The following is a 25,324-nucleotide window of genomic DNA, read 5'->3' on the forward strand; positions in this document are numbered from 1 at the left end:
ATAATACTACGTATAGAACGGCAACTCTCCGCTCCCCACCAGCGTCTGAGCTAGGTTTACCTCGACACCATCGAACATACTCGAGACTTGAATCGTGAAGGCTGCGCGCGGACCGTAATTTTTTTATTTTTTATCATTTTAGTTTGTATGTTCGAATTTTGAAATTCGCAACCCTCAGTCGTCATACACACAGTTACGCATGTTGATAAAGTCAATATGTATAGTGTCTGTGTAAAACGAGGTTGTTTGTATCAAGTGTCCACGGTGTGACCTCACCGAGATTTCTGTTAGACTAACTACAAGGTGGTAAGCCGTATCGCCGTCTATAATGTATGTTGTGTTTAGTTACAGTTTAGTGTCTAAAGAAACTCATCATCACAAGCCTATAAGTCTGTTTCAGACGATTTAATAAATAAATAAATCATTGACACAAAACAGTTATATTAAATCCAGTGATTAATATATAACTATAATATAATAACTATAGACTGTTTGTGAAGTAATACATTTTGTCCATGTCCAAAGGTTTTGACGAAACATTTGTGGATTTATGGTTTATTCTTGTTTTTAGTTCCTTTTTGACGAAGCCTGTGGTGGATTTAATGATGTGTTTTAATAAGTACTTTATAATATTATACTTTGTATTTAATGAAAATAATTTTTTGTCCATTAAATTATGTGTTTTCGAAAGGTTATTAACATTTTGATAGTCGCCCTTGAGCAACCTTGGTCTACGGGATCCACCAACTAGTCCATTACAAACTGAAGTAGTATTACCAGCAACGTCACTATAGTGCGGGCCCCCTGAAACAACATCAATTATTTAATCTACGTATACTAAATCTTAAAGTATCACACACTAATTTAAGAGCCATGCTCTTGTCGGTGTAGCATTCTCCATGCTGCTTTTTTAGGGAAAATAGGGCAGCGGTTTCCCTCTTGCTTTTTTGCCCCGCAGTACTCTGTCTGACGCAAGTGGAATGGCGCCCAGAGTAGTCTATTTCAAAGCCGTACTAGGACTCCAGTCCTTCGCCTCTGAATAGTACTGACAGTTACTGCTGCTCAATAGCTACTAAAAGTATAAAGAGGTAGAATTAGACCTCCATCAACCCTGTCGCAGACTGTATTTCCCGAATATTATTAGTAATATAATTCCATCAGGGGGATGAATTGACTATCGCCACGCGTGTTTGTTCAAACAAATAACTATATGATTCGAACGCGTTTAGACAATCGAATCAGTCTCTATTATGGTACAGGATGAAAATCTTCGTTTTGAGTGTTAAGTTTTATCATATCGTCGTATATAATTTTTTCCGCATTATACAGCCTGTCGGAAGTCGGAACTCAATGCGTTGCTGCGTGAGTTCTCATAACACCTTCGGATTTTTACTCGAGCGTAGTATCTTCGCGGACAATCAAGTAGTTTTATTACATACCTCGGTCGTAATTGATTGGCCGATATCCTCATTTATAATTTCATGAACGATATAAGATGCTGTTTTAGCCTGAAATAAAAATAATATACTCAAAGTTTAACATGTTGTATAGAATGGAAGTAGGTACTTGGGTGATAGTCGGTTCTTTACTTATTGGATATCGGAGAAATTGGTTGAAGAAATAAATGCACACGCTTACAAAAATTTAAAGAACGCAAATCAACAGCAGTAGTGTGATGATTATGAAAAAATAATAGAAAATTTAAAACAATTTTTCCCAGTTTAAAATAAAAAAACTTTGGTACTCACCTCTGCAACGACGTTCGCAGAGCAAAAAATATTGAGGAATATCACTCCCAAAGTGTACGCAATTTGCCACATCACGTAGACTAAGAAATATATGTATCTCGATGTGTCGTGGAATAAACCAGTGGCAGTTGCCTCCATGAAATAAAAGAGATATAGGACGATGTAAAAGAGACAAAACAACAAGGTGCATCCCAACGCAAAGCCATACATCTCTTCAGCGGTCTGAACCGCCTTAAACAGCAGGCCATAAATCCTCGCGTATGCTCTGATCTTCTCCGAAACGCATTTGTCTTGGTAGTCCGTCACCATCTGAGAGTTGACCGGCGCTTTGCTACGGATCAGTACGGTATGCACGGTATGCTGCCACGCGTTTCGATCCCTTATTCCCAACAACAATTCGTTAAGTATCTCATATCTTTCTTTCAAATGCGCCAGGTAGTAGCATATGTGTGCTGTGATTATCAACGCGAGAGTATCGGCCATAGAAACCTGGATTATCACTTCAATGGGCATGCTCACTTCAAGATAGGATAACGTGATCCAAACGCTCAGCACGTGAGTCGCTACTGCTACTACCTGAGCTATGGTGCCCGCAAATATTCTTAGAGCATTCTTATCGTAATCGATTTTCACTCCCAGCTTCTCTATTTTACGATCTATTTCAAAAACTATTTGAATATATTTCAAGGTCAAGCCTGTATCAAACGGTATCTTCCACATTCCATATACAAAAAACAACGAACTAACTACTCTCTCAGATATATCCCCGTACTGTCGGAGCTTAGTATCATAAATGTTTCGTAAAATTGTTTGATCGTCGCTAAACGCTCGATAGGCACAGAAACAATATATAGACACCCAAAATATGAAACATACCAAACCAGTGACAGTAAATTTAGGAATCACATCGTTATTCGGAGTGTCGACGAATGTGAACACACACACTCCAGCAATTTTTTTAATGATCGAAATCGATTGGACCGCCTCGATGGCATTTTTATTATTTCTTAATCTCATTTTAATAAATTTTGGTAAACAGTAAAACATATTAGCCGACTGTTTGACTAAAAGAATCAAGTGAAAGTGAAATGCCATAATTTAATCAGTTCTAGCCGTAATGGCACGGCGTTGTACCATAAAATATAATGGATCAAATTTCGTTGGTAATAATCTTTAAAGGGGTAATGTTAAAATAATACACTAAGATCAAATGTTGATAAATGATACAAAATTGTGGTATTCGCAGTTATCCACCGGATAATTAGATATTTATTTTTAGTGATCTTTCACATTTACAGTGGTATCCTACATTATGAACATCATAGGCATTATATTGTCATTAATAACAAATAAGTGTAGGCATATTATATACAAAGGAATTACAGTTGTTGAAATTCATTTTGTATTTATATATAAGCACTATACAACTTTACATAATGTGAAATTATAAGCATTTCTGCGTACTATTTGTATTAACACCTCGCCGCTGCATCGTGTAGTGCCCGCTCATTTCGATAAATAGCTACCTAATAAAATGTACACAAAAAATAAATTGTGCTCATCTCTTCAATATTATCTAAGTAATCAGGATAAGAGAGCGACATCTACCTCCATCTAACGCTCTCTAGTCGTCGTCCAAGCTACGACACTTCGTTCCAGAGAGGCTCATAAAGGAATCAGTATCTAAACGTAGCCTAACAACTAAACTACCATTAGAAGTGTGAGAACAATCGTCACAAGGTACAATTCGGTGATCACCGGAATATGGCACAAATCTTATTAACGGATACTGCGTGGTAACATTATATATAACATAAGAAAACCTCGGAAAAACAGTTTCTTAACATTTCAACAGTTTCAAATACATCCATGTGAAATAAAATCGTCATAAGATAAAATCCAAGTAAGGACTTAACAACTACGCGAATGTATCTTTACAGTACTTTGTGACATTTAGGTGGAAAATACAATGTTCTATAATACATAATTATAAAGCTGTAATTGTATTGCCAATTTGGCTCATACGTTAAAAATACAGTTGTCATAAAAAGCCCCATGTGGCAGATTTTATTCAAATAAATAGTAAGCATCGAATAACTGAAAGGTATTTCAATACAGGCATCACAAAATGCAAGTAAGTTCTAACTATAGTAATACGATAAAACGTTCTATTAAGGAATTTTCTAACTTTATACATATGGTACGAATGGAATAATTATGAATAAATTTCATTATCTGTACTTCAATATTATATAATTATTGCAACAATAAGGCTCCAAACCGAAGTATGATACATTATGATTACATTGAATGCCGTATAGAAACATGTATTTTGATTTGAACAAAAATAGCAACATTACAATTGTGCCTTAGGAATCTTGAATAACGGCTATATAATTCAAGCATGTCTAATTGTTTTTTAAGCTGCTCTTTTACCTATTCTATAATAGTAACTTTTCATTCGTTAATTGATATATAACATAATAATATAAGGAGATTGGAACAGAGATTCTAGGTAGAATTAACATATCTGTATAAGTTACCATATATTGAATTGATACTAGAAAGGTAGTTACTTCAATGCCCCAAAAGTCTACCAGCGTTTGTGAAATACGAATAGCTCCTGTTATTGTGTAATTATAGCCTTCACCGAACGTACGAAAAGTAATTAAGCGACTTAAAAAGTATAATATTCCTGTTAAAAAACTTTTATAAAAAATATAGTCACCCAACTTACGAACCTAGTGGAAAATAAATGCGTATGTTAAACTTAATTCGGTGAATTAACCCCCATAAACTAAATGGTAGTAATTTGTGATGTGATGTCGTATTATGATGTAACTACTAATAGCTAAAATATACGTTACTATCCGCACATAAAAGGGTTACTTGTGAGTTTTGATGTCATATTGGTGCTGGTTTCAGTAGACACCTCCTAATTTTATTTTAGGTTATACCTGTCATTTTCTTATCCATCGACAGGAAATGGACGAGTCAACTTAATTAATTCGGGTTACAAGTCAACGTTCCTAAACGTCAAATTTTGAAATTGTTAAGATTTCTGTCTACAATTAACGTATTCCATGTCTTTTATGCCAGTCGTTTGCCCGTACCTTTCCTTCTCCGCGGATAAGAAAATGACGGGTATAACTTAAAATAAAATTAGGTGTCTGCTGGAATCAGGACCATTGTGACCAAATTTTCGTTAGATAAACAATCGCGTTAAGTATTTTAATACACAATTTTCTAATAAAGTCGTAATCATGCCTTATTTAGATTCTACAATAATTGAGATGTGTAAAATTCGTTTAATTTCAAAGATTAAGCACCTCGTTGATTTTGCATCAGTGTACCAAATTCGGGTGCCATTTTTTTATTCAAATGATATTCATACTTAAAGAAATCCATTCATACTTTTCACTAAGTAATAAATCTTAACTAATAATAACAAACACGCAATCGTTCCATAACAACTCCGTCCGAAACATTGCACATACACTTTTGTAAAGCTCAAGTCTAATATAATTAAAATCACATCTCATTAAATATCTTTGGATACAACCAAATAAAAATATCGTTATAGCGTACAAAAATACAAAAAATATACAAGAATGTCAGTTATGTATGATTTTAAATGATGGAAAAATACTCCACTTGTCTATATACCATATTCTATATACCATATAGATTATAAAATTATACTAGTATTGTGTACTATAAAAATCCTTACTAGGTGGTATTTGCATCTCTTCCCTATGAGTTGGTAACATTAAAAAAACAACTGTCGAAGTCAGACGAGTGTTGGTCGAGTCTACTGTCAACTACTGTGTTTGCGATTGAGTGTTTTAGACAAGAAATATGCCGTAAGTATATAAAATATATTATTTTTATTGATTAGCATACATCTTGAATATATCCTCTACCGTTTTCTACAAAAACCTGAACATTTAAGCCATGATTTTGTTCCAAAAACATTAAGAGAAAAATATCGTATCAAAAAAATCGTCTCTTGACACTAAAATGGAGGCAAATTACGGAATATTACACGACGCATTATATTTTATAATGTTTTAAATATACCACGTTACTTATTAGTTACTCGTGGAAACACATTATTTACCGAAATAAACAATTATTTCAGCAGATGCCCAGGATATTGATTACAGGGTACACCAAATTTGGTCAACTTTCATCATGGTAACTAAACCTACCATCGACTTATCTGGGTTTAAGGGTTCGTACAAACGGAGCGCTAGCGTTATTTTAACTTCAGTTCTAAACAATGACTTTTTTTTCAGAGATGCTATAGTTCAGCTATAGAGAGGACACAGAGAGTAATTACAAAAAAAAACGAATTACTAAACTGCCAGTAGATGTCCGACAGGAGCTTACGGACAGAAAGCGGCAGGCGCAATTAGATTTAGCAATAAGGCCGCCTTTTGTCTCTAGTGTCTCGATTTATTTGTTTGGTACGTCATTTTGTGCAATCAAGTATATTGTATTGCAAGACTGTAATTTTAAATTCTAATAAAAAATATATATTTTTAAGGTCCAAATGTTAAGTGCTTGGTAAAAAATGTAAATAAAACAAGCATTCAATTATAAATTGGTTTTAGTTCATATTAATAAACCTTAATTTTTCTACTGGTTTTCTTTAATTCCTGAAATCACACACACAAAATGTCTATGTTAATCTTACCCGTTATTGGTAACCATAGTTACCATCGACTTAAAAAGGCAGAAACGCTCAGTGCGAACAGAAACTTAGCGAGGGCGGCCATCTTGGTAAGAATACGGTGTTACAAATAAGTCGTGACCAGGTGTTATATTTATATTTCTTGTGTTTAAACTAAATAACATTAAAATATAATTTGAATACTAGTAAAAAGTGTAAGAAATGCGCTTTCAAATAAAAATTATTACAGTCCCTAGAACATGATACTTTACATGCTATTAACAGGCATGGCTGGGATAACTGAAAAAATGAGCGGATTCTGTCAATTCTAATTGGATTTGAGATAGATTTTATAATGTGATCTTTTTTATTTTTATCTAATTAGAATCATTGCACATCTGGCTTGCTGTTTCTGAATTTTCTTTATTATAGCCACAGTAGTTTTTGAGTTACAAGCCTATTTATAACACGCCACGATATCGCCCACCGAACGCCGCGCAAGTTCGAAATGCCTGGACTGTTGAGGCTAGATTTGCTAGTGCGCCTGGACTGTCAAGTGGCTAAACATTTATAAATTTATTATTCTCCATAGATACATCAATGGAAATCACACAGACTAGATTGCAAGAGATGATAGCATATGGTATACATTCAAGTGTTAAAACATTACACATTGGTTATGAAAGTATATCGTTCAACAAAGTTTCTTTGCTTTTGTCCTCAATACTGCTTTTGATAAAAAGCTTATGCTCATATAATTTGTCAAAGTCACGGAAAATCCCTTTAATGTGGTGCTTACTTCTCCGTCACGTCCGAAGATGACGAACGAGAACGGTGACGTAAGACGTCCTTAGAAAAATAGCTGAAGTTATATCCGTCTGGCGACGTGTCATATGAATTAAATCACCACATTTACACATTGTGGCAAACCATGTCGCCAAAAGAGCATATTAAATAATGAACAGCTGCACAATCAGGCGCAATTTCGTATCGAACTTCTAAAATTCAGTCTGCCTTTCCATAATGTTATTATTATTGTAACAGCTGAGATTCATCGGTCACAGCAGATCTTGAACGTGGGATGTGTCCAAGTTAGTGATAAGTGTTTTGAGGAATGTCATTTCTTTGCGGGCGTTTTCTAGAATAATCCGCGGGTCTGAAGACATGCACCGCAAACAGTTGGGTGCGAACACCATTGCTAGGTTAGCGGAATCCATTTTGGTTTGACTTACCACCTCCGGCGCAGTAAACTGCTGAAGGAAGCTTATCAGGTATGTTAGTACCTGTGAACAACAAAAATATATTAATTAAAAGGAAGGTTAACATGTCAACTAAGTTAAATACTGACTGGACTGGTTTTTCTGACGTTAGTAAATTACACCGCACTTTACGCTCTCTAATGACGTCCGTAACTTAGACACTTTAAATGTAATAAATATTACGTCATTCAAATGCGTACAAATAGAAACAGTCTCGTGGTTTAGTGGCTAGAGCATTGGGCTCATGATCTCCAGATCTGGGTTCAATTCTCGATGTGGACATTGTCGAAATCACTTTTCATAATATATTAACTCTGTGTTGCACACAAAAGAAACACATTACATGAACAATTACAGACAAAAAATTGATACAAAAGGCGGCCTCATTGCGGAGGTAGCAATTTCTTCCAGGCAACCTTCATATACATACCAGTCGGTTGATGGCAGGCAGGCGTTGTATCGCGCGCGTGCAGGCCGCGAAGTCCCCGCCGGCGGCGATGCAGGCGCCGTACAGCGCGTCCGGGATCAGCGGCTCGTACAGCTCGCGGTACCACAGCTTGAGGAGGCTGGCCGGCGCGTGCGCGTCTGGGGCACGACGGATTTATCATCAGCAAATTGAGGTAACGACTGTTTTTCGAAGACCCGAAAATAGATTTTTAAGAAACGGACGAGCACATTTGATTTCTTTCATTGTGGGCAAAAAATTTATAATACTGGTACGTTATGCAAATTGCTTATAAATCCGTTTTTAGGCAAAGCACGGGTGCTTTATAAATACTGCCAACTTTCTCACCTTTCACCCGTACTTTACGATAAGTTATTAAAGTATATCACAAAACTTAGAATTCTGGCCAGATGAAAGTTTAGTTAAAATTTACCTAAAATGTGTTAAATGAAGATAGAAGAAGAATCAAACAGATATATAAACCAGTAGATATCGATTACCAGTCAAAGTAGAAGCATCAGGCAGCTCCCAATTATCGATCTTGGCTTTGAGGGCGTTGACCTCGTCGACGTCAGCTGACACGCGGAATATGCCCTCGGTGTCGCGTCCGTTGAGCGCTAGCACTTGCTGCGACAGCGCAGTCTGTACCCACGGCAACTGTCTGTTCGGGAACCGCTCCTTTTGTAACGCCATAACTTCAGATAGCGTGTTACCGAACATCGATTGGCGGAATATTTGAATCTGGAACAAAAGTGTGGTAAGTCGCAGAGCTTTGAAAACGACGTAACTAGACACCTCAGGATGTCGTTTGCGGAGACAACTTGAGAAATACAACAAAGCAATACGTAAGGCACATTGGGAAACCATACAAAAAATGATATTAATGAGCAGAGGAAGGTTCCCAATCTAGACCTAGCCTGTCTGCCTGATATGAGTAAAAAAATAACAGTTACAATTAGCGCAATAGTTTGCCTTGTGGAGCAAGTGAAGAATAATAATAATAGTATGTAAACATAATCATAAAGGTATACCGTCTCCTTAACGTTATTCCGTTTTCACAGGGTCCGCATACCTGTGTTGAAGACTTGACGGATCCCGTATGTGCATAGGTGTGAATTAGAGTGTATGTGTTTGTACATGTTTATGTGTGAACTTATCAGTATTAGCAAATAGTTGTGTTTGAATTTTACAAGTATACTCACCCTAGCTTGGTCAATATCTTCGGTGGTAGGTTTTCTAGGCTGCCTCTTCCCGCCGAAGCCGATCCTCTCCAGCCGTTTACAAGCCACCCCGGCGTAGTAAGAAACTTGCACATGGATAGGCCATTTACCCACCTACAAACAAAAGTTAGTTGGGTATTTGACTGGGTCAAAGATAAAGTATAAAATGCATATCTAGAAATAGAAGCCAGTCTAAGATGATCAAAAAACAATAGCATTTTTCGTTTTGACTTATTTTCGAATTTAGTAACAATAAGTACGATGTTTGGCCGCTTTTATGACGTATGTCAGCCACAGGCTTATTTTACTTTTATTCAAACTTATAATACAATGAGAATATAGACCTCTGGGAAGGCATCAGCGAAGGCGGGGTCGCGGTGCCTGTTGACGTAGTTGGTGAGCGCGGGCTGGAAGGCGGGCGAGGGCGGCACGAAGGCGAGGCACACCGCCAGCAGCTCCCAGCCGCGCAGCAGCGAGTCCCGCAGCGGGTTCTCCGTCGTCTGCCGGCACAGCTGCACGTACAGCTCGTCGCGGAGTCTGCGCGGTCACACTTGTGTTAGATTACAATTACAGCGCCATAACTTCAATGAAGGCAAGCGTGACCACGGCTAAGATCATAACAGCTGTAATAAAATCTGATATGTTACTTTTTCTCTATGGAATTTATGTCAAAATCTTTGATATAATAAATATCCTTTGATATTAAAATAGGTTTAAAAAAACTTTCCTACTGACATCATCTGCAGTATTCAACCTAACACATAAGATATAACTTACAATCAAAACACGCAATAAAAAGGACTTACACAAGAGAGTACAAATAAATAAACAGTAAACATTAAGGCGAATTGAAATTGAATGTATGGACTGGTCTTCAACGGTAGTGGTGTTTACTCACTTTTCATTAGCAAAGGTGGCGTGCAGTATATCCTGGGCGACAGAGTTAAGCGTCATCCCGGGGCGGGCCTTGCGGTCGCCCATGTAGATCTGGACGAGCCGGAACAGATCGATGGCTGCCTTCTTGTGAGCCTTGTCCCAGTCCGCGCCCACCATCGGCGCGCTGATTGATGATGACGTCCAAGAAAGCATGTCCCGTACCGACGCCTACAAAAGTAATTATATTTTCTTTAAACGTTCAGAAGACAGGAGTCGGTAGTAGTGAACTGTTCTCATACGTATTTGTAAAAGAACAGTTCAGTACCTGGCCGGACAATTGGGTACTCTGGTACCAAATTTAAGACATCAGGCCTGGGACGCCTAAGTAGACGCGAGTCTTGGCTTAAAGTGTCGTGTGACACGATTATATTTGAGAAAACCAGGCGCTGATAGAGAGAAACCATCAACTACACTGCGCAAGCATCGAAATGTTTGCGAGACGATTGGCCGCGTGTATGGGCGCTAGTGATGTGACGTACGCACCTTCCTCCTAAAGATGCCCTTGTTGAAGTTGAGGTTGTCTTTGGCGAAGTTCTCGATGTCCTGCTCGAGCAGCAGCGAGCCCGGCACCACGGCGCGGAGCGCGGGCAGCGGGCTGTACAGCTGCGGCGGCTCCGAGGGCGGCGCCGCGCCCGCCCCGCGCCCCGCGCCGCCGCCGCCCCCGCCCCCGCCGCCGCCCAGCGACGACGTCTGGCAACAGGACAATAACGTCAAACATTGACACATTATTTACCTAAACCCCAGAATAAATAATATACGACTACGTCTTATACTGCAAATGTTGTGTGCACATTTAATTGGCACATTTAATAACAGTCTAATTTCTATGTTTTATTCTTATAATCATGACACGTAAAATATAATTGAAAAGTACCTTACAAAACATATTTTTGAGAAGTTATCTTGCCGCTTCTTCGTAGCCATAACACATTCCTAAGAGGTAACTTAAGTCTAGAACTAATTTAAGAATTACGTAAAGTATGTTGAAAATAAATTTTGCTTTAACTTTGATTTAAGTTCTTTTGTTTCTCACATAAGTGGAATATAAAGTGTCCCAAAATCTTACCCTGTGTATACCGGGCGAAGCCTGCCGATCTCTATCGAAGCCGACGAACGTATTATAGTACGCCACGCCGTGGTTCATATACTCGACGTCTTGAGGGCGATGTCCGTACGAGTGCGGGAGGTAGACGCCGGAGCCGTCGTCGTCGTCCGGGGTGCGCGCGCCGCCGTCCGACGACTCGTTGTCCGGCTCGTGGCCGGACAGCGAGCGCGACTCGGACCCGGACCGTGACCGGGAACGGGACGACCCGGACTCGTTGTCGGAACCGGAGCCGTCGTAGCGACCTCGACCTGCAACAAGTTGCGGTTTAGACGGATCAAGATGGGTTGGATGGGTCTTTACCATGCAAACTAGGGAAACGAAGTGATTTTTGTGATAGATTCCCACCGAGATTCGAACCCAGGACCTCCAGCACCTGACTGCAGAGGCCGGTCCGTTCTATGCCAGTAAAACAAATTGGACTTACTAGAAAGTTTCGCTTGCTGTAGAATGTAGTCCTGCAGCGGTAACAGATGCTGCATGCCGCGCAGATCCCAGTTGGAGTAGAGGGGGGAAGAACGACCCTCTTCATCTTCTTCCTCGCCGTCCGCTGGCTGTTCTTCTACCTCCACAGGCCGCTTGTGACCTAGGGGAACAAGGACTTACGTAAGTTCTGCGTACGTCCAGTGCTGGACCTCTGTCCAGATCCCAGAAGATAGAGATTTAGGAAGAACAAGATATACACACATACATATACATAAACTCATGCCTATTTTCCACCGGGGTAAGCAGAAACTATGGGATTCCATTTGCTTCGATCCTGACACACTTCTCTTGTTTCCTCCACATTCATCAATCGTTTCATATACGAACGCCGGTTCAGAGTAGATCGTACTTAACCTTTTCTAACGACATCTCCAATTCAAAAATCAAGAAATAACTGCAAGAAACTAAAATAAAGAACTAAAATATAATATAGGAGGTGTAATACCGGTTGTAGCTCCTGACATTTTTATTCAATCAATGGACCTACTCATAATCTTGTGAACTGTCTGTAGTTTAAAAAATAGAAAAAGAAAAAAATAAGCATAAGTATGTCAATATTATATCAGCTGTTCTTTCGCAGCTTTTTTTAGATTTTTTTCTTTGATTAGATTATATAGCTATATTGAATGACTCCAATCGGAAACCGCTCAAACAAATTATAATACAAGTACATAGATCTTACGTCGAGATTTAGTCCGGTCCTTGGGCGTAGTGGTCCTCTCGAGGCGCTGGTTGTGTTTCTGAACGTTGGGCTCTGTCAGCGGCGGGTCAAGGCTCACGCATTTCATCTTGTAGTTTACTGAGGACCAATTCATGCAACTTAATTATGTATTTCAAAGTGTTTTTGTTAGACGCGTCCCCATCGAAAAATGTACCCTGAACTATAAAAAATTACATTCAATGTCCTGCAAAAAAGTATATAAAAATAAACAAATTTGGATCAAAGCCAAAAAAAAAATAGAACAATAGGCTACTCATAAAAATAAAAACAAAATATAAGTATGAGCTAATATTATTCTGCAGGGCTAATATGCGCAACGTGATAAAATTATCGATCGATTAAAAAAAATTCGAAATCGATAAGTTTGTATTTTTTCCCTAACATGCGTGCCAAGTGATTTTGTTCGTATTTTGACAGAACGACATGACTTATTTGGGTTCGCATATTAGCACCAATCGACAAAACGACATAATTATATCGTCAGAAATTCAGAATCGATAAAATGACCGTGACAATTTTATCAAGATGCGCATGATAGCCCTACTGATGTGTCATACCAGCGGCAACGTTGTCCTGTTCGTTGGCTGAGGACAGCCGCATGAAGTTGTGGTGCGTGTCGTGCGGAGGCGTGCGGTGCTTGCTGCTGCCCGACGACACCGACGTCTTGCTGGACGAGCAGCGCTCCGGCTCGGCTTGCTGACGTCTGCGATCACATGTCATTTTTTTTAGCTTTGATGGGTTTGTCTTGGCCCCAGACTTAAGGCACTGACGAGGCCTAAGATGGAGCTCGCCCAGAAGGTGCCTGTTCACTTTGGCCTTGAAAGCACCCGGGTTATATGCATTCGGAAATACAGAAGACGGCAAAGAATTGTACTCCCTAGCAGTGCGCGTAATGAAGGAAGATGCGAAGCGCTTTGTGCGAATAGTTGGGATGTCCACCAAATAGGGATATAACCCGGCCGTACGTCTGGAAGTCCGAAGACAAAAGGGGGATTGTGGGATGAGCTCCTGTACATCGCGGGCACACTCCCCGAAGTGTAGTCTGTAGAATACCAACATACTGGCGACATTTTTATTATCCCTCATTCCTGACTCTCCCTTTTTTGTATACAGGGTGTTAATGACATCGCAACGAAAACTTTGAGATATGGTTCAGACCATGATTCTGAGTTGATATCATATGGAATTTTCCCTCGCAAAAGTATGGAAATGAAAACAATTAAAAAAACACTAATTCTTTTATAAATTTTTCGACAGGAAATTCCACTTGATATCAACTCAGAATCACGGTTTGAAGCATCCCCCTCTCGAACCTTTAGGTCTTCCTCTGCCAGCCAGCTAGCATCAACCTTCGCTTTATATACCGCTTTCGTAATCAGATTATCCTTCATCCACTCTACGTGTCCAATCCAATTTAACATTCTCTTCTCAATCTTAGGCACTATATCGTCTTCTAATAATAAACTTTACTTTACATCAAACGTAAAAACCAACAAACGTATAATATCAGTATTTCCAAACAGCCAGTGTGAAAATTACACCTTCCAACTTACCTAGTGAACTCTCTAGGCGGATGCCAGTTGGAGGAAGCGGCGTTGTGACGCAGGTCGAGACTGGTCTGGCGGAAGGGCTTGTCCACACTGTACACCGCCTGCTTCTCTGGGTACCGGTCCATACGCTCTAACTCCGCGAGACGATCCTTATCCAGGTGCCTAGCGTTCAATTACAATATAAATATCGAACATTATTGTAATTGGGCGGGTTTCCAGCAAAGCGGAGAGCAGACACAAACGGACACATGCAGGATTTGACTTGATTTGATTTGAGAGAAAAGAATGACAGAGCGCCTTTCCTCTCGCTTCCTCTCACGTAATGTCGATTTCGTACTTCCCTCTCGTCTCCGCTATTGTGGAAACTCACCCATATACATTGTTTTAGTTTGACCTTAGATAAGCCAATTAGAATATATTATATACGTAACATTTAGCCCGCCGTGTCCATGGAAAGCGATATCGACCATACCAGTGTTACGGGTGTTAGCTACGATGTTAGATATATTTTTACTTGTGAAGAGTATAGCTTCCGAGAGTTCTGGGTCAGCGATATGAAGACACCAGCCATATGACGACACCGGCGATATCACGGCACCAGCGATATCACGACACCGGCGATATCACGGCACCGGCGATATCACGACACCGGCGATATGACGACACCAGCGATATCACGACACCAGCGATACCTGTGGCCGACACATACGATGTTAGATAAACTATACCTGTCAGAGTATCGCTCCCGGGCGTGTCTTGAGAGCTGGTGCGGACGCTCGAGGCTGTGCATTACGCGCGCGCCACCGCCCGCCGCGTCTGTGGCCAGCGATATCGAAGACACTAAGGACGGTCGGGCCGCTGTCGTCTGACAACAAAACAACGAATTAAAAATCAACTTTAGGAATTGCAATCTCTTCCATGGTTCAAACCAAATTCATGTTTGGATCATAGATAATTGATATCACGTGGTTTCTGGAATTTGTTCCTGGTTAAGCCAACAGGCTCGCCCCTATTAGGTACATAGGACTTAAACCTAGCTGGCGAAGAGACTGTCCTTTGTTTGTTAAGGACATTTGCAAGAAAAAAGTAAAATGATTCCGTGATTCTATGATGAAGCAGTTGGTAAAAACACCTCCACCAACGAGTACCCCCCTCCGATTGATTGAGGGAAGGCCTGTGCCCAGAAGTGGGGCGTATACCGTTTATGTATATACATAATATATGTATGTATGTTATGTTACTTCATATTTACTTCATCATCATCACCCTAGCGTTATCTCGTTCTCCCACATGGGGTCCGCTTACCTAACCTGAAGATAGGTCCAGTTATTTACAGAAGCGACTGCATGTTGACCTTCCAACCCGCGAAGGGAAAGCCAGCCCTATACAGGTTAGGTCACATATCTCATACCTCCTATATCCTAAATTTGCTTTTTATTTATCCGATAAAAACAGGATGTATATGTACCTGTAGGTATGGCGTGGGTTGGGGTTTCTGTAGTGGACTGCTTGGACTTTGGGGAGATGCAGACTCACACGAGGATCCGCCACCAGACTGTTGTTTTAGCTGCAAAACCAATAGACATTAAAAAACAATACACTAATAACATCATAAAATGATTATCATTTATATTACGATTGAGGTACTATAATATAGTCAATATAAATGGTTCTGTTTTCGTAATGAAATGTGTTGTGACGTTGTTTATATTCTGTAGCTCTTGAGTTGCTTATATATATATAATCGTATATATATATATATATACGATTATATATATATATATATATAACTATATTATACATTTTTTTATTATTTTGCATGTATTTATTGCTAAGTTGTACTTAGTTTGCACCCGCAACCTTTTGGTTTATACTTCCTCGCCTTATGGTTGTGTGGATGCAATCGCTTTAAGCGATAAGGCCGCCATTTCCCATGTACATAGATAAGTCTCTTTCGTAAATATTTTATTTATTTTGGTGAAATAAAGTATATTTGTATTGTATTGTATTGTAAGTGGTGGGTTTGAATATAAGTTAAATTATAGCAACCAAATTCGATTATCTACTATGTGGTAATAAATTGGCCGTTACAAGGCCAAAAGGACAACATTCGAAAACAATATCCTAGTTCAAAATATTATGTTTGGATGTACTTGTATCGTAAAACGGTGCTAAGACTATGGTACAGAGTTTGATATTGAACTGTTTACCTTGCGTCTAGTCAAAGGAGTGCTCTCAACAGATTTGAAGTACTTTTCGTGCATGGAATCGTCGGAGGCGTCCTTGCGCGGCGAAATAAAACTGCCACTGCGGTTCAATCCTGCGTAATAAGTAGTAAGTTAAAACCGTACATTTTGCATGAATTATTATTGGTATAACTTCTTCATTTTCTGACGCTACACTGTCTCGTCGGTGAACTCAAAACTTACGTAGCATACATTGTTTTAAGTTAACGCGGATATTATCATAATTAAAACACATAATAACGGGTTCTTACCGCGTTTGAAATAGGGATATGAGACTCCCGGATATTACATCGGGAAATTATTATATCGGGAGTCTCATATCCCAATTTCAAACGCAGTAAGAACCCGTTATTATTTGTTTTAATTACGTAGCATAAGTAAACTGTTATAATTTTTAAGGGATTTTCATTGAGTATATTGTGTTCATTATTTGCCAGTAGAAAGCAGTACCTAAAAAGAATCTTAAGTTTGGACTGTTCATGCCACTGCCCAGCATTATGAAATGCCAGTCATAGACACTTTTGAATGTCTCCAGGTCTCTGGGTTTCCCGATATTTTTAAGGAATTTTCATTGTATTAAATAATTTTGTTTCTTTATGAAAAGGAAATATTTGCTTACTGACTAACTTACATGAGAATGGGAAACTGAGCAAAAATTTAGTTTTCTAGGTCCAAAGGTTTAGGCTAGATGTCTTTTTTTATAATTGAGTATAATACCTGAATGTGGAGACCACTTCTCGCTCTCATGTGTAGGAACGGCGCTGCTTCGCTTCCTCAGTTGCGGAGTGCACACTGGATTTGGATTGGATGCAGCTGCGTTCATCTCCTATAAAGTTAAGTTTGATTGTTGATTAAGTAGTAAGATTTTCTTCTATCGTGTGGGTTGAAAGGTGGATTACCAACGTGTCAGGGTTACTATTGAGCCGCCAAAGGCCCCTGGCATGGCTCATGTAACCACTACGTACTAACTTACATCAGTACGTAGTAACCGGGACCAACGGCTTAACGTGCCTTCCGAAGCACAGATCATCTTACTTTCGGACAATCTGGTGGTAGTAAGATAACATCACCGATTTAGAATAGTCTCTAGGGTAAAGGGTAATGTTGTTGGCTATGTAAATAAGTTTATAAATATAGTAATCGAAATATTTTAAACTTGCGAAAACGATACATATTTCGAACTGTCAGTTTGCTCGCTTTACAGCCGTTCAGAATTTGGATGCGTTTCTAACACTGTTCTACAAAAACAGCTACGGAAGTAACAAGGTTGGGATTGGAATTGTTTCTGTGTTCGGACGGGACATCGGATTTGTTCGAAAACGCGTCCAATCTGCGACGGCCTAAACCCGTAGATGAGCACTGAAGGCGAAGTGTCTTCCACCACTACTAACTTAATTATTGAAATAGGTCATATTATTTTATATAACGGCACATCAACAATACAAGCACTTTACATATAAATCTAAATATCTAACGACTTTATCTAGTGCTTACATACAGATGTGCACTGCATTTGCACTTAATATGAATACAGCTCAGATAACAATTCATCAAGTCATTAACTTGCTATAAAACATATCAGACATCCTGTAACGTACGTACGTAAATAGCCTATAAACGTCCCACTGCTGGGCAGAGGCCTCCCCTCAATCAACCGGAGTAGGTATGGAGCATTCTTTACATGGTGGAGAATGCTAGAGGTAGGCGATCCCGAGTCCTTGCAAGAATCCAGAAATATTCTTCTGGTCTTCTTTTCATATCAGATTAAAAAAAAATATGAAGGTATGTTACTTGTTTCCTTCTGTGCTGCGCACTGCTGATGCTGCTATCAGAAGAGCGCCCAGAGTCGGTATGACGACAAAGTTGCGTGGTGCCATCTTCACTCAGCCGCCCGCGTCTGCCCTCACCACTATTCCTGATAGATAATACATACAAGCTTCAATAACCACATTCTTTCTTTGTTAATAGCCTATACATTCTGGGCAGGCCAATCAACCCGAAGGAGTATGGAGCATACACGCTACTCCACTGTAGAGTAGAGCATACACAAATTGTTCCCACAATTAAAATTCCAGTTACACAATGATATGCATGCACGCCCTTATTCCGATAACGCGTTTTATGAAAGTGTATTTATTATTTTAGGAATTCATAGCTAAAGAAACAAATATATAGAGTAGAGTATTTCAAAACATTTTAATCAGAGTGGAAGAAGCAAAAGTGTAAGTGGTGTCAGGATCGTAGTAAGTGAAAGGAGATCATCGGCTCTCCATACTTTGGCCGGCCCAAATTTGAAAGTGCCGGCCAGAGAAAAAAAATGTGTCGAACCTTTCGAGTAGATTGCTCTGAACATTTTTTACTATGACACCAAACGTGTGTAACCATTAGTTTGGCTTTAATTGGATTTTAAAAATCACGATTTTTCATACATTTTGTAAAAAAAAATATTATGTCCGTTGGGAAAAAAAGGGATACAGGCGTATTACAAAGGACCGCTAGAACATTTATTAGTATGGCGCCAAACTTCTATGACCATTATTTTGACTTTTATTGGACTTTCCGTTTTGGTTAATATGTTAAAATGCCGGCAATCGAAAAAAATACGTCGAATCTGTCTAATAGTTGCTTCTCAATATTTTTTAATATGACACCAAACATCTATGACCATTATTTTGACTTTTATTGGAATTTACGTTTTAGTTCAAATGTGAAAAGTGCCGACCAGCAAAAATACCATGTAGAGAGTATCGAGTAGATGCCTATTAACATTTTTTTCTATAGCACCAAACGTGTACAATCATTAGTTTGGCTTTTAGTTTATTTTAAAAATCTTGATTTCTTATTTATTTTGTTTAAAAATAAAGTGCTTTGGGCAAAAAATGCGGTACGGCGGATTACAAAGGACCTTTAGAACATTTAATAATCTGGCACGAAACATTTTTGACCATTATTATGACTTTTATTCGTCTCTCTTTCCGTTTTGGTTCAACTGGGAAAATGTCAGTCAGCGAAACAAAATAAGTCAAATCTTTTGGTAAATTACTTGAAACGTATTTTTTTACTATATTACCAAATGTAGACTTTGGCGTTTATTGGACTTTTTAAAAAATCTTTTTTTATATACATTTTAACAATGACAACAAGCAAAGCTTTCCCAATGACTAGTTATTAGTCAGCTAAATACTTTGTTATTGTTTTGTGTGTTGTTAGGTGAACTTCTATATTAATACTATCTGATTTTAGATACGACGTTGGCTGTAGTTTTTGCATTCAACTCAACGTTACGGCCTAAGTTTAGGTTGATTTATGGTATTGATTCATCTTGATCGTAGATGGTTACCACCCTCCAAAGATAAGCTTGCCATCTAGTGACGAAACTCGTATTTTGGCATGACGTCTGAAGAAGCTGTTAGGGAAGACAGGAGTCGAGCAGTTATACTTTGCATGTATGCCGATCACAATGTCCTGGTCGATATAGCACAGTACCTCACATTTCTTAAAAAAAAATAAGCTTCTAAAGCGTGTATCACCATCAGGTGAGAAAGTGGTCAAATGAAAACCTATTTTTGATTTATAAAAATGTGTACAATGACGACCACGATATTACGCCTTTACCTGCATTATCGCCAGATAAAACTTTTTTCGCCAAAGTGTAGGTATCTATGAAAACTCCAGATTTTGGAGAAATCTAATTGAGTTCAAAATAGTGGTCATAGACGTTTAATGTCATAGTAATAAACATTCTGACGATCCTTTAAATAACGCGCCTGTCATATTTTATTTTATAACAAAATAAATCAAAAATCGAGGTTTTAAAAATCCAACAACAGCCAAACTAATGGTCATACACGTTTATTGTCATAGTGAACAATGTTTACAGGTATCTTCTCGATAGTTTTGACATGTGTTTTTGCTGACCGGCACTTTTCACATAGAAACTAAAACGTAAAGTCCAATAAAAGTCAAAATAATGGTCATAGACGTTTGGTGCCATAATAATAAATGGTCAAATGGATAAGTTTTAACGGGATATACCAATATTGTTTCTTGGCCGGCACTTCACACTTTCACCAAAATGTATGAAAAATACAAGTTTTTTTTTTTTAATTCGAATAAAACCGAAAATATTGACGCTACAGCTTTGGTGCCATAGTAATAAATGCTCAGACGGATAAGTTCTAAGGATATATACCATTTTTGTTAATTGGCCGGCATTTTACATTTTCACCAAAAATGTATGAAAAATACAGTTCTTTTAATTCGAATAAAACCGAAGATATTGACCCTACAGCTTTGGTGCCATAGTAATAAATACTCAGACGGATAAGATCTAACGGAATATAGCAAAAATATTTTTTGGTCGGCACTTTGACTTCTGGGCCGAAATCCGATGATCTCCTTTCATGATCTATGCCTACCCCAATAGGAAAAAGGCGTGATCTTATGTATATATGTGTGTAACTATAACCATAATGATACAAAAGTGCTTTTGTTCCATTTGATCAAGTCCATTTAAGATGTGTGCGTCAAGCTAGCGGCCTCAAAAAAAAAATGGGCACGAAAAAATAATTTGAACATACCAAAAAATAGTACTCTTATTGAAAAAAATAGTACCTGTTGTAAAAAAAATAGTACCATCACGGTTCTGGATTTATAGCCATGTTTTGTTGCACTTGCTAGCTTGACGGTGAGCGAAATTTGGCGAGAGTTAACGACAAGGTCTTTCGCTTTGATTTAAACGCCAAAAAATAGTACCGAAATAGTACTCACCCCCTGCAAAATACCGAAAGTAGTACTTCAACGGTTCCAAAGTTATAAAGGCAGTTCTTTGATCCCGCTAGCTTGACGTTTTGAAAATACCTATTATCTGGGGAACGCTTGCATACTTCAGTATGTAACTAATGTCAATAAACTCGTATGAAATAGTACTCCCTACCATCATAATTTTGATCCGATTCTCTTTGTAGAAATGTTAAAAAATCATCATAACCTATGCCATACATTTGTTGTTGATTCAGTCACGTAGACAATTACATAACCTCACAATTTATTCGTAAGTATTGCCATTTTGGAGGTCTACCCTACCATTTCTTTGCACTTCAGAGTGCTGCTATTACAAAAAATTCCTATTGCATACACCCATATGCACTAATTTTAATAGAAAATGGCTGCATGGGTCTAGTTCTTATCGAAAACAATCTGTGATTTTAATACATCATAATACATTTTTAATCTGCTGTTTTATTTTATAATTTATACCTTTGTTACGGATCGAAGTGTTTGTTAATAAACAATTTGCAGTATTTGTAGAATAACTCAAAGAGTTTCAACAATGATATTACTTTCATCTGACAACCCTGGCACTTCACCAATTTTTACCCAAAAATGGGGAAAAATACTAAAATCTGACAACATTCTTGACTGTACTTGTCGTGATAAATGTATGACATAGGTTATAATGACTTTTGACATATTTCTACAAAGAGAATCAGATCCAAATTATGATGGTAGGGAGTACTATTTCATACGAGTTTATTGACATTAGTTACAAACTGAAGTATGCAAGCATTCCCCAGATAATAGGTATTTTCAAAACGTCAAGCTAGCGGGATCAAAGAACTGCCTTTATAACTTTGGAACCGTTGAAGTACTACTTTCGGTATTTTGCAGGGGGTGAGTACTATTTCGGTACTATTTTTTGGCGTTTAAATCAAAGCGAAAGACCTTGTCGTTAACTCTCGCCAAATTTCGCTCACCGTCAAGCTAGCAAGTGCAATAAAGCATGGCTATAAATCCAGAACCGTGATGGTACTATTTTTTTTACAACAGGTACTATTTTTTTCAATAAGAGTACTATTTTTTGGTATGGTCAAATTATTTTTTCGTGCCCATTTTTTTTTGAGGCCGCTAGCTTGACGCACACTTTAAGATCCCCTCCCAATTGTTTAACTATTGGATCTGGAAAATTAGGCTATTTTAATATGTATGTCATATTATGTAAAACCTACCTGTGATGGTAATGCGACCTTCTTGTTCGCACGGGGCTAGTCTGGGTGAGGCTGATACTCTTGGCATTGCTCGGGGAGAGTTTGCTGGCACTCGCAACTGTACTGTTGCCATTGCTACTAACTGGGTCTATTGCTGAAGGAGCCTAAAATAGGAGCAATTATATGTAACACCAAATATTAATAAAATGTTGTATTGTTAGGTAACATAACATAAATAGCCTAATATATGTTCCACTGCTGGGCACAGGCCTCCACTCAATCGGTATGAAGCATACTTCAATACTTAGATAACAATAATTTTAAATGTTAAAAATCTTATCGTAAACATTCTACTAGCTTGTTGAATGTCCTTCACCAAGTAAACAATTACCATTTAGTTTTTAATTTTTGTTCCATCAGAATATTATAAATACAGCAAAACATAGCTATAATCTTCTTGAAAAAAGTTGAAACTGTTACACTAAAAACTGACAAAATTTTAGCATTACAAAAGTCCTATTATAGAAAAATATTTATTGAAAATAAATGCATAAAATATAATCTAATAAGATCCAATAACATTATTTTTACCTGAGGTGCAGCTTGATTGGTCTGAGTAGATGTCTCTCTTCGTTTCTGTGGATCTGTGTTTTGTTTCAATGTTTGTAATTTAGCTAGTGGGATGATGTCACAGTCTGTTGGCCTGTGCCACACAGTTGTCTGTAATCAAAACATTTTATTTAATACCAGCCGAATGACAAATTATATTGTATATAAATTGTATAGTCTGTCACTGGCTTGTATGAGATTTAAAGTATGAGTAAGAAGGTATCATCATCAACAAACTTTTACAAAACACAGTCATAACATAAGCCAATTATATATTTACAGAAATTCTTTAATCATCTTTACTTGTTTCAAATATCTTAAATGGCTCAAGCTCATAAGTATGACTTTCGCTGGGAAAATGACAATTTCTAAATATTCTTCTTAAGAATGCACATAAAGTATTTAAATAGCCAATTAATAGATTACTTACCTGTGTGGAAGCATTGTAATAGTAAAACCTATGAGTGTTAATATCAAATAGCTCCCACCATTGTGAAGAGTCTGTTCGTTTCACTTTCACTCCCTGGAATGCAATATATTGTTATGAACTAATCAATAAAACATTACATTACCATTATGTAAAAACATACACATATGCTTGAATAATAGCACAAAAAATATTTTCTTGTAGGAAAAGGAAATAATTGACGTAAAAAGTATCTGAATAGTCTGGTCTACTGCAAAGTAGAATATTAAGCAATAAATAAAACTGAAATACCTATCAGTTGTTATAAAAAAAGAACTTCCTAATACAGAAGTGTAAGATTATCTAAACATTATCAAAGTTTTGAAGCTTTAAATCCAGATAATAATAGCAGATATTCCAAGATAGACCAGTCAATGACATCAGAAAGACCGGGTTAATAGGAAAGTAATAAAATCACCTCAGGTGGGTCCCAAACACATTCGCCAGTTGTTAGGTTAGCATACATATGCTCCTTTGTCTTGGGCTCGATTATTTCCACCCATTCTACCCTGGAATAGAACATCGCCAACGTTTAACTCCACCTCGCGTGAGACTATCGCACAGCACCAAATTACAGTGAATTCAGGGCGTGACATTAGCGATTTCCGCGTACTTTTATTGATTTTGCAACTTTCAGCTACGAATATCGAAAGCAATCTGTCAATAATTTAAACAAAACAAAAGCACCAAATTACCTTTCCGAAGACATTTTCACAAAATTAAAACTACACTCCTAAACTTTATTTAGGCATCGTAAACAATTTATTTGACCTAAAATATGAACGAAAGGAAACCATCCATTTTTTTTTTTTGTTTAGGTTTTCCCCGAAGGGTAAGGCAAAGGGAACTATGCCCATACAGCCATGTCTTAGGAAACCATCCATTTTGAATGTTTACTTCATTGATGCTAGAGTTGCCTTGCCGCAGCACTCACTGTGTATACTATACTAGCTGAATACTAGCATGGACAAATGATACTTTACTGTACATGCATGACATGCATGATCGACCTCATATAAGAAGTAAAATATATTTTTAGACCTGTAAACAAACTAAATTAATATTATAATAATGATATCCTAACATTCCTAGAAAGATATAAAGATAAAAAAAAATGAGGGACTTTCCAGGTTACGTTCTCCAAAATTAGTATAGATGACGTTGTACGTTGCACAGATTTACCATGATAATTACCTATTTTCTCTTTGCTCGGGTACATCATTATCACATCGTAACGAATACTGAGGAGGATGATTCAGACCTGTCGGAAAATTCAGGACAATTCTAGTGTTTTTTTTTTATTATATTCCGTTCCATATTTTTGCGACGAAAAATTCCACTTGACATCAATTTAAAATTATTGGCTGAATCATCCTTCAAAGTTTTCGTTACGATGTCACTAACACTTTATATAATGTAATGGCAGAGGCTTACATAAAAATAATTGTTGCTTGATATTTGGCTCAGATATGGTATAGCTCTTTATTTTGATCAGAATAATAATTGGTGAAAGATGTGTTGTGCCTGATTGCAATATCAAGGGTCATCATTTATATCCAAAAACAAAGATAAAAGATGCATAATATGTCTGTTAGCCATGAAATTAAGGTTAAACAAAGGCAACTCTGTACAGCGCTATCTATATTTTTTGTGGAGCGTAGCCTGGAAAGTTTCTCACTCAGAAAGTAACAGTTTAAATACCTACCTATTACGTTTCTTGGAAGCAATCCAAAAAGTCACTTCTAGATATTTTAGGTTAATCATTTGAGTTTATGAATGTCGTTATTCTAAGATAATTTATTTTTGATTATAATAAGGTCCAATAATTTATTTTTAAATAAATTTCATAATCCAACAAAAATATGTCGTGTTTT

General features: G+C 37.8%; 2 protein-coding genes and 1 long non-coding RNA gene across 3 annotated transcripts; 1 reads left to right on the forward strand and 2 right to left on the reverse strand.

The window, feature by feature from the left end:
* Positions 1-532: 532 nt before the first annotated feature.
* On the reverse strand, positions 533-2,765 carry LOC126366936 (uncharacterized). The gene is made up of 3 exons (XM_050010280.1): positions 1,749-2,765; positions 1,440-1,508; positions 533-810 (listed from the first exon to the last, which is right to left on the reverse strand). The coding sequence occupies exons 1-3, from the start codon at positions 2,763-2,765 to the stop codon at positions 748-750; spliced, it is 1,149 nt and encodes a 382-aa protein (XP_049866237.1). The 3' UTR covers positions 533-747.
* Positions 2,766-5,487: 2,722 nt separating this feature from the next.
* Positions 5,488-6,295, forward strand: LOC126366853 (uncharacterized). The gene is made up of 3 exons (XR_007566422.1): positions 5,488-5,611; positions 5,890-5,945; positions 6,047-6,295. It is a non-coding gene; the product is annotated as an uncharacterized LOC126366853 (long non-coding RNA).
* Positions 6,296-6,989: 694 nt separating this feature from the next.
* Positions 6,990-24,254, reverse strand: LOC126366824 (rho GTPase-activating protein 39). The gene is made up of 22 exons (XM_050010116.1): positions 24,146-24,254; positions 23,869-23,959; positions 23,415-23,507; positions 22,967-23,095; positions 22,397-22,539; positions 18,180-18,303; positions 17,106-17,214; positions 16,353-16,462; positions 15,611-15,709; positions 14,871-15,007; positions 14,146-14,304; positions 13,150-13,295; positions 12,554-12,670; positions 11,813-11,971; positions 11,350-11,636; positions 10,767-10,973; positions 10,246-10,451; positions 9,692-9,884; positions 9,330-9,461; positions 8,628-8,868; positions 8,113-8,267; positions 6,990-7,706 (listed from the first exon to the last, which is right to left on the reverse strand). Exons 1-22 carry the CDS (start codon positions 24,157-24,159, stop codon positions 7,482-7,484), a joined length of 3,276 nt encoding a protein of 1,091 aa, XP_049866073.1. The 5' UTR covers positions 24,160-24,254; the 3' UTR covers positions 6,990-7,481.
* Between the last annotated feature and the right edge of the window lie 1,070 nt (positions 24,255-25,324).

This window comes from Pectinophora gossypiella, chromosome 5 (assembly GCF_024362695.1).
Source record: "Pectinophora gossypiella chromosome 5, ilPecGoss1.1, whole genome shotgun sequence".
Taxonomy (NCBI): Eukaryota; Metazoa; Arthropoda; class Insecta; order Lepidoptera; family Gelechiidae; genus Pectinophora; species Pectinophora gossypiella.